The sequence below is a fragment of the Meleagris gallopavo genome, chromosome 22, assembly GCF_905368555.1.
Source record: "Meleagris gallopavo chromosome 22, MGAL_WU_HG_1.1, whole genome shotgun sequence".
In the NCBI taxonomy this organism is placed as follows: Eukaryota; Metazoa; Chordata; class Aves; order Galliformes; family Phasianidae; genus Meleagris; species Meleagris gallopavo.
Window position 1 is genome coordinate 13,923,890 of NC_139425.1, and position 10,028 is coordinate 13,933,917.

Consider the following 10,028-nt stretch of genomic DNA (forward strand, 5'->3'; position numbering starts at 1 on the left):
CCTGCTCGCTGCTGCACAGCTCCATAGGAGCACGACGGGAGCAGAGCACAGCGGATCTCCCTGAGAGCTCTGGGAGTTCTACCTGCCAGGGAAAGATAGGATCTCAAGTGTCAAAAATGCACAGCAGCTCTTTCAGTAGGAAACATGCTTTGCTGAAAGGAACACTAGAAATAAGTGACAGACTCAGGGTTTGTCCTGGAATCCTGCCCTGCCTGCAGCAAATTCAAATACTCTCTTGGTACAGAAAAGCTCCTCTGGATTCAGCTCAGCACAGACGATTAAGGAGTTCCTATTCTGGGGCACCGGGAATCTGGATTTTAAAACATGGTGCTTAAAGTTGGCCTAAGAGGAAAATGGAACACGCTGAGTAAGACCCAGTCCTTCTCTCAGCTCCCTGCACATAACCAGCCTGGGACTGTGAGCCGCTCGCAGAGCTCTGGCAGCAGCACGCAGGGCATGGGAGCAGCTTTCCGCACAGCTTTCCATCAGCAGGCAGAACAAAGCTCCAGCCCGATCTATAGCCCAACAGGGCCTGCTCCCATCCCCACTCACCTGCTGCTTTCCCCCAGCTAACAGACACACAGAAACAAACACCTCTCAACAGAGAAACTCCAGCTACAGGTTTGAGAAGAACATCTCAAGAGGAAAGGGAAGGGGTTGTTGGTGTGCCTCTCACCTGGCGGCTTTCGCGAGAGCTTCCGAGCAGGGACCACATTACCGACATCCAACAGAAGCACTACTTTCTCATGTTTATTCCTGTAAACTACAAACACAAGACACGCTGAATCATAATTCAGAGAGCAGAAACTCCTTGAAGAAAAAGAAAAAAAATTAAGTGAAAGCTTCCTCCCTCACTTTTTCTTCCTCCCTCCCACTTCAGCCTTGCAGTTACTTCACCAGATCAGTCATGGTTTGGACAGCACACCTTGCTCTGCACGTTGGGAACAGCAAGAAATGCAAGAAACACCACCCCAAACAAACACCTCTTCCCAGACAATACCCAAGCGGCAGCTCAAGCAAGTGATTAGAGGAACCAAAATGAGACAATGAGGACTGGCTGAAGCCTCCAGCTCTGCTCTTTGCTGGGTTTCTCCTGGGGTTTTTGTTTCTGTTTTTCTCCGAGTCACAGAGAAAGCCAAAAGACCAACGCGAGTCCTATCCCTGCTGGCAGCACCGAGCCAGATCCAGCTGGAATGTCAGCCCTGCGTTTCATCTGACTCGAAACGTACCCTCAAAATAAAACAAGCTACTTTTTTTAACCTAGTCATAAAGTTTATTAAAATCGTTCATTAATGCTTCAAATGTAGCAAGAATGCATAGATCCCAAAATATACATATGTATTTTCTTATAGAAATAGATTATTCTTTATAATAAAAAAAACTGTAGGAACATCTTTAACAGATTACTCAATCCATGACTGACAGTTACACGAGATTGCATCATGTACACAGCATTCCCAGCCATGCTTAAAGGATTGCATCACTTCACCCTCGCTCTCCTCTCGCCGTTTTAAATAACCCCAGCGCCCAGCAGAGCCCCGGAGCCGCGGCCTCCCCCCCACCTTCCCCACCCCACCCCCCCCGCGCCGCCCGCCGCCCCCTGGCCCCGGGGGGAGGGGGGGGAAGCAAATAGAGACCGAAACAACAACAAACAACAACAACAGCAACGAAACCCCCAACGAAACCGAAAACGCAGCCCGGCCCCGGGAGGAGGGCGTGGGGGGGCAGCGCTCAGCTCGCCCCGCGGCCCGGCGCGGAGGTCAGCAGCGGGGCGAGGAGGCGAGCAGGGGCTCGGGCAGCTGTTTGAACAAGTTCCTGAGGGTGCTCAGCTCCCGGGAGAGCTGCTCCACCTTCTTCTGCAGCCTCTCGTTCTCGGCCGTCAGTTCCAAGACTTTGTGCTGCGTCTCCAGGTTGCGCATTTTGGCTTTGTCGCGGCTCTTGCGCACCGCGATGTTGTTCCGCTCCCGGCGCAGCTTGTACTCGTCGCTGTGCTTGTCCACGCACTTCTTGGGCTTGTTCTTGCCCGCCGGCGGCCCCGAGTAGCCCCCGGCGCCGGCGGCCGACTTAGAGGACTCGGAGGGGTTCGGGGTGCCGGGGGGGCTGGAGGAGGACGAGGTGGACAGGTTCCCGCTGCTGCCGCTCGGCACCGACTGGTAGCCCAGATAGGAGCGCACGGTGCTGCCGTAGGGCGAGGACATGCCCCCCGGTCCCGGCCCCGCTCCCCCTTCTTCCTTACGGGGCCCTTTGCAAGAGTCCAGGGTCTCGAAGACCGGCTCCACTTTGGTCTCCACGATCTGGGGCGGGAAGCAGCCCGGCAGCCCCCCTGGCTTGTGGCTCTGGCTGCCGCACGGGTGGCCGTGCCGGGCGAGGCTGATGTAGGTGTAGTCGGGCTTCTTGCCGCCGCCGCTGCCTTTATAGTCCTCGGCGAAGAGATCGGAAAGGAAATCTTGGCCGCCGCTACTGCAGGCAGGCTCAAAGTTGCCCCCTGCTGCTGCTGCGGGAGGCGGCGGCTGCGCCGGCTGCTGGGATGCTGCTAAGGGGTCCAGATAGGGGCTGAAGTCAATGGCTCTCTCGTGGTCTCCTACGGTAAGCTCGGTCATGGAGCGGCCCCCGGCCGCCCGCGGGTGCAGCTTGTTGAGAGCAGCCAGACAGTCCGCCTCGTAATAGAAATTAGCCACTTCCATGGATTTAAAGGCGGGCGGCTGAATGGGGAGGCATGCTGCGTCCCAGGCCACCAGGCGTTGCATGAAAGCAAAGGGGGATGCGGGGAGGAGAAGACGGCGCGGGGGGCCCCCCCGGCACAGGATCGAGCGGCCGCCGTCGGGTGGGGGTCTCCCGAGCCCGGCGCTGGGCACGGCCCCGCTGCGCTTCCCGCCCGGGCGGCTCAGTCCGTGCGGCGCGGCGGGGCTCTCCCGCTCCCGGAGCTGCGGCTGGAGCTGGCGGCTCTCCTGCGGACCATCTGGTTGCGGGGCCCGTGTCCTCAAGTCTCTGACTTAGGAAAGTTCCTTCGCTCGGTTATTTATAGGGGCGGTGGATCCCATAGCAACAGGCGCGTCACCGCCTGGCCGCATGCCACGCTGCACGCTTCGGAGCTGCCGCTCCGGCCCCCGGGACGCCGTCGGCTGCGGGTGCGGTGCGGGCCCCGGGGCCGCTCTGCAGGACGCGGGAACGGGACCGCACGGAGCCACCGCCGCCGGCAGCGAGGCCGCCGGGATCTCACGTCCCGCCCGGTCCCTCGGCTGCGGGGAACGCGGGCACCGCTCGGCCCGGAGCGGCTGCGGGACCGGGACGCGGCTTTGCCGGCGCAAGGTCGGGCCTTTTGCGTCTGAGAGGAAGGGCTGGCGCTGTGAGCCTGCGTGTGCCGCGCAGAAGTGGGTGCAAAACCTGTCTGGGTCCCGTTTTACCCCTGGGGAAATCGAGGCAGAAGGCGTTTTTCCAAGCTCCTTTGCCAAAGCAGGGGAAAAGCTGCAAATAGGAGACAGATCCTCTTATTCTCCGTCCAGTGCCTGATTGAGTAAACCGCATTGGCAGGCAGAACCGTCCCGTACAGACGTGTGCAGAACCATTTTACAAGAGCAAGCGGAGAGCCAAGTGAGCGCAGCTTGGAGCACAGCGCGCTCCCGGCTGCCTTCTGACGGCCGCGAGCAGTCAGAGCCGAGCAGCCGCCGAGCTCCGCTCCCCATCTCTGCATGCGGGGAGGGTGACTGAAGTTTGCCTTGGTGTATTTACTTTGCACGATACGGCGCAACTGTCAGAGTACAAAGGCGACAGGGAATCTGCGCTCTGTAGCCAGAGGGGACCGCGCTTAAATTCCTGAAAGAGAGTGAGATACGTGCTCAGAACCATGGAATCCAGGCATTTTCAGAATCGCGGGGTAAGTTTGGGAAGGAAGACTGAATCTCGATGTCCGTTTTAATTAAAGACACCCACCTTGGGAATCAAACTTATATTTTCACTCTCTTACTCCCACATTTACCTGTCTACAAGCTGGTGATTCATCCCCAGAATAAAGGACTTAATTTAAAACAAAACATATAATTAAAGGAAGTAGGAGTGTCCTTCGCCTCAGTAAAGAAGACCCAGCACTGCAGGGAAAATGACACTGCCTCTTAGAATAATGTGAAGCAATCCTGCGGTGTGGGAAATATGGTAACGTTAAGCCAGAGGAACAGGTATTGCATTATACGATTCAAACAGTCAACTGTTCACAATGTTCAAACCTCAGAACTTTGAAAAGAGGAAGAATTCAGAAATGTGTCAGTGGATCACCGGACTTTTTCTTTCTTGTATTTTTGCGTTCACATTTCCTTTGCACATTTCAGGAGGGTTTTGCTTTCCATAACAGAAGTACCCCAACAGGTTTTTGGGCTTCAAATATTTCTAGTTCTGTCTTTATCTCCAAGTTAATCTTTGGTGAATGTACTGGAGATTAAATTGGAGCTGGGCCTGGCCAGAGGTCTGGGTCTGGAGGTTGGAGCCCATACCTTCATAAATACAAACATCTGTATTGGGTGCAAATACTGGCAGGTCTCAGTGAGCCAGGGCTTGTTCTCCTGGCTGTTTTCTCTCTTGTGCTGTGTCCTTATCCTGAGTTCTGATCTGGCAGTTGCATCCAGCAGCTGCCCTAACTGGCCCTTGCAACTGAGCTCTTGAAATTCACCCTCATGTGCTTCCTCCCTCCGAACATCTCAGGAGCCCACAAGCAGAAGGTCTCCTGCCACGGCCACCTGCTGAAATGGCTCTGGTGTTTCTTGGCATTACCCTGACAGGTCTCCGGCTTGCCACAGCCATTGGCTGAACCGGGGCCATACAACACATCAGTTACATTTCTTGGGCATTTTTTTTAAGATATTCTCAGAGATCTGAATTTGCCCTCTCCAAATTTCTGCCCTATTCTCTGCTGCTCAGCATCCAAAAGCTGTGCTCCCACCCAGGCTGATCTTCCCTAACAAAATAAAATATCTGTGCAACTGTCATGTGAAATAGATTGTATCAGAGATGTTGTGGCCCACGCCTCCTTTTCCAGGCCAGTGCTGAGTAATCCCATAGTCACTGGGATCACACGTCAGCTGGAGTGGTAATTGAGGTTGGATGCCCAGCTGGTCCCCTCCTTCCCTGCTCCCCCCTCACCTTCCTGCTCTGCTGGGATCTCTTTAAACTTCCTCCAGCTCACCTCAAATCCCAGCATCCACTCTCATGGAGCTCTCAGCTTCTCATGGGAACCTTGTTGGCGGGACTAACCACTCACACAAAGCCCTAACATTCAGCAAGCAGGTTTTGAGCTAACTCTGCTCTCTTTAAAATTGTTTCTGCACTTGTCATAACAAATGCATGGCCAGAAATGGGGCTTTTGAAATGGAAACAGGTGTAGAGCGAAGCTCCCATCATGGAGAGTTGGGTGGAGGTCTTGGCACACCAAGCTCCATCCCTGTCAGTGCCACAGCCTGGCCTGCCTGGCCTGATGTACAGAGGCTGCAAATCGTCCTGGAAACTCTTTTCCATAGGGAGATAGGAAAAGAGATGCGGGTGTTCCCGGTGAAGGGATCACACAATGAAAAACTCAGGGGCAGCAGCAATTGGTTCCACAACAGTTCTCCTGGCAGCAAATTTCAGCAGAAAGGCAGCATTTCTCTGAAAAGTGCCTTCTTTTTGGTGTTTTCATGATTTAATTTTTCAGTTAGGGAAAGGAAACAGCATTATTCACAAATTACTTAGTGAGAACATCTACATTCCCAAGCAAAAAAAATAAAAATAAAATAAAATAAAATTATGAAATAAAATCCAGATTCCTCCTTATTCATATGTGAAAGAATACTGATAGTGGAGGGGTAAGACAAGAATATGGGAAGGGGGGAAAAAGTGGAAGGAAGACTCTCATCTTCACCACTCTCTTCTGTCACAAATTAAATTCTGCTCTCCATTTTTCCTCTTATACAGTAGAAAGACACAGCTTTCCAGCTGCAGGCTCAAACCTATGATAAGACATTACAGAGACATATTATTCCTGGAAATTGTCTTCTTTTCCAGGATTTCTAGCAGGCTCTCCGATTCCCACACTGCAGGTCTATAGTAGCTGTCCTGGAAGGACACTAGCTTTGGGGAGATGCTGTTAATGTAATGGTCACGGATCAAACACTGAAGCTTTTGTAAGAAGATCTGTGGGCTGAGAGTTTGTACTCTGGAAAAAGGCTGTCTATAATTTTAGATGCTTCTTGCTGAAGACTTGTCTTGCGTGTTGTTTGCCTTGCAGTATCTCCTGGCAGATCAGTGAGATCAGAGGTGCATCACGCTAAGCACTGTGTGGACACAGCTTTTCACTGCAGCCTAATGCAAAGCATGGAGAGGTAGAAGAGGGGCAAAGATTAAAGAAGATAATGCCAGAAGTCAACAGTTGCATCACTGAACAAGGCGCTGCTGGTAGTGTGCTGGAGGTGAGCTGGAGAGGAGAATAGAGCAGCAGTGTCTGTGTGTGGGCAGGCTGGGGGAGCACAGGGCTGCTACGGAGGACCCTGGGGCGAGATGTGACCTTGCCTGAAAGTTTGACATGAGTGGAGCAATGTTGCAATGAAGGCTGTGAAATAGAGAAGTAAAACTGAAATTTATTTCTGAGCAGGTTGTGTGCTCTGTTTTCTCCCTGTTCCCAACCCCAGGTCCCTCTTCATACAGCCATGCGTCTTACACCAGCACCAACTTGTGGGCTGTACCTGGCAGAGGCTGGATTCCAATCTATTGCTTTCCACACGTTGTTCTGCACTGTTAAAAATAAATAAACAATAAAATCCACAGCATTCATGAAATGTCAGGCAGGGACAGAGTGAGGTTGGCAGGGACAGTGTGTCAACTCAGAGAGAGATTGGCTCTCCTTCCATCTCTCCCAGCTCTTAGACCAGACTTGAGACTTTGCCTCATTATAACATTAAAAAGTAATAACATCAAAAAACTCAAACTATTCACACTATTTCCTCTCTTAAACTGCAGCTGTGATACTTTGCATTGCAGTCCCCTGTGTCAGGGACCTCCCATGCGAGTTGCAGGCCGTCTCCTGGCCTCCTTGAGTTCCTCTGTTACAGACCAGAGCCCTCCCCCTCCTGGAGAGCTCCCTCACCCCTCGTTCCCTTGTGACATGGGGATGCTCAGGTGTTTGTTGGCTGTCTGCTGATTTTCTGCTCACCTCTGACCTAGCACGCTTGGCCTTTGCAGTGCCAGGTTGCTCAATCCCCCCTTTATCTCCGAGTTGCTCTTTGCCCTACCCAGTGCTGCAGAGGCGACACCTGGAGATGGCACCCTTGCCTCCAGCCAGTGGGGACTGTGTGAGCAAAATACCTTCCCCTGCTGCACAGAAAATTTTCCAGAGTGAAAATTGGAGGTCGGAGCAAATTTAAATGGAGCAATGTTGCAATGAAAGCTACAAACGAAAGAAAAGGAGAGAGTGTCTGAGTGCACACAAATGCCCCTGGAAAAGCAGAAGCTGGAGGCTCCAGCCCCGTGTTGCAAAGGGCACACTGAAGCCATCTGGCCAGGAAGATATGGGCTTTATTTCTGAGCAGTTTTATGAAAACCATTGAGAAACAGAGAGAGAAGTTGCTGCCCACTAGCGTTCCAGAAGTTCTCCATAGTCATCTGGCATTTCCTATGTAACTGTATCTCCTAGCTTGATGAATTTGTTATAGGACAAGAGTTATTACTTTTTTTTCTGGAGTGTCTAGGCTATCATAAAAATGGTTGGGAGAACAGGATTCTGACCTTTTAAGGAACCCTGACAGGTGTCAGGAGTTTCCAGGAATAGCCCAGTAGTTATTGATTTTGGAAATTTCTAAACAAGAAGAACTCTTCAGTGGTCCTGAAGCTGGGGCCAGATGGCTGGAACTTAGTGCTGCGTACTGCCAGGGACAACAGAAACTGAAGGCAGTTTTAGAGAGCTTGGCAGGAGAATGGGCCACGGTAAAGAGTTACAAGATTCTTCTGTAAAAGCTTTAAAGACTGCATGCTTGGCTTTACGATTACTTTTTATTCCGCTGCTCTCATCCTGCACTGAGCACCATGGGAAGCAGTTAGGACATGTTGGTGGTGAGCACTGGAATGTGAGAACAGCTCCTGGGTCTGTGTCATCTGGCAGCTGGCTGCGATGCCCAGGCACTGGGTGGGATAGCCACGGTGTACCACCCTCCCCACATGTCCCTTCTGGTCCCCGTCATCTCCCTGTCGTTATGTGTATGGCTTTGGAAGGAGCCCCAGGAGTGGCTGTTCCAGCTCTCCCACCCACTGATACTTTCCCATGCCACAGAGAGTCCAGCGAAGGAACGGCAGCCAGCTTCTGCTTCTTGTCTCGCGGATCAGGAAGAATTGCATAAGAATGGGTAAGAGGGGAGAGGAGCAAGTATGACTTCTGGATGTTCTGAACTGTGAGCCTTGCGCAGTGCTGCACGAAGGAGCTGGCGTAGCACAGGTCTATGTTCAAAAATGTCTCCAAATCCTTCCGTAGGCTGGCCTCAGGTACAGATGGGGAAGGGGAAGTGCGTAGAGTAGAGTCAAAATGCTTCTTGTGACACCTCTGGGCAGTGAAGCAGCAGGACTTCTGGGTGCTACATGCACTGAAATCATTGCCATCCCTTAACCGCAGCAGAGGAGACAGTCAGCTCTGCACCTGCCGCTCCCCAGCATACTGTTGAGGAAAAAAATAAATAAATAATAACGATGCTTACGAAGAATGTGAATGTAAAGCCATGCTGTTTTGGTGATGTCTGCCACAACTAGCTGGCAAACAGCCGCCGCGCCACGCTGCCCTTCCACGCCAACGCCGCTAGGCGGTGCCACGGGCGGCTCAGACCGTGCCCGGGCTCATGGCGCCACCTGCCGGCAGCGCCTGGATCTCGGCGAGCGCAGCCCCTCCGCGCGGCGCGACGCCCTTTTCATAAAGCGGAGCTAATTTGAGCATACGATTCCGTTTCGTTATTAATTAACTTGTGATCCTCCGAGCAGGAAGGCAGACTCTGGAAGACACGCTGCATGCTTTAGCTGGCATCAGAAGCGTGGTAATTTCGGCACACTGTTACGGGACAATGTAGAGCCATTCCTGAGCAGGTGGGTTTGTAGGGCCCGTGCAGTTCAGGGCACTTCCAGCTCTCTGGAGGGGGCTCAGGTGACCCGAGAACCCAAGAACAGCGTTTTCCACGGAGGTGTGATTTGCTGTCAACACAGCCGCCTCAGGTCGAGGTTGTGCATTCCCATTGCTTCGTTCCATCCCGTGTTGTGTTGTCTGCGAACACATCACCTTCAAACTCAACAAACCTCTCTTCAGCATTTCACCCTCTGTAAGTTAATTGTTTAAACCGAATCTACTCAGTCATTTGTATCACTGCTAATTTCAATGCTATTCTATTTGACCTTGAAAAAAAATTACAACAAAACTAATAGACGTTAACAGTATCGGTGGGGCTTTTTCCCTTAGTATTCTCTGTGCTGAAGAGAGCGTTTGCTGGGGACCAGCGGGCGTCTGGTGCGCACTTTTTAACGGACGCCACAAGGAGCGCGGACTGCGTCACCAAATGAAGGGCTGCGGGTAACTGGCGGCCCCGGCACGGCTGCGGCCGCCGCGGGCAGCGGAGGGACTTCCACAAACACAGCGCGCAGAGGCGCCGCCAGGGGGCGGGCGATCCCCGGCCGGGAACGGGCGGAGCGGGGACCGCGGGGTGGTGCCGCTGCGCGCGGGCGCCGTCACCGCGTGGCGGTCTTCCCGTCGCAGCTCTGCTGCCCCGTCCCGGCTCTGCGGCGCAGACGGAGCCCCCGTGGGGGCGCGGCCGGCGGGCCCGCCTGAGCCTGGGGCGACAGGAAGTAGCGCGGCCGGACGCAGGGACGGCGGCACCGCCGCGCCGCGCGCTCCCGTCGCCAGACGCGCCCGCGGCGGCCTCCAGACGTGTTCCCGCCCCTCCTCCCACGCCATCGGCCGCGCCGCGCCGAGCGCCTCTTCCCATTGGCCCGGAGGTCGCGTGGCGGTGCCGACGACGGGCGCGCGGCGGTGGGGGCGTGTC

At 53.7% G+C, this 10,028-nt stretch overlaps 1 protein-coding gene across 1 annotated transcript; it reads right to left on the reverse strand.

Annotated features, from left to right (window-relative positions):
• Positions 1-1,250: 1,250 nt before the first annotated feature.
• On the reverse strand, positions 1,251-3,017 carry CEBPB (CCAAT enhancer binding protein beta). Its single transcript, XM_003212165.3, has one exon. It carries the CDS (start codon positions 2,745-2,747, stop codon positions 1,761-1,763), a length of 987 nt encoding a protein of 328 aa, XP_003212213.1. The 5' UTR covers positions 2,748-3,017; the 3' UTR covers positions 1,251-1,760.
• Positions 3,018-10,028: the final 7,011 nt, after the last annotated feature.

Bases quoted from the DNA above. Each gene is read 5' to 3' on its own strand.
- CEBPB (XM_003212165.3), bottom strand. From the start codon at position 2,747: ATGCAACGCCTGGTGGCCTGGGACGCAGCATGCCTCCCCATTCAGCCG.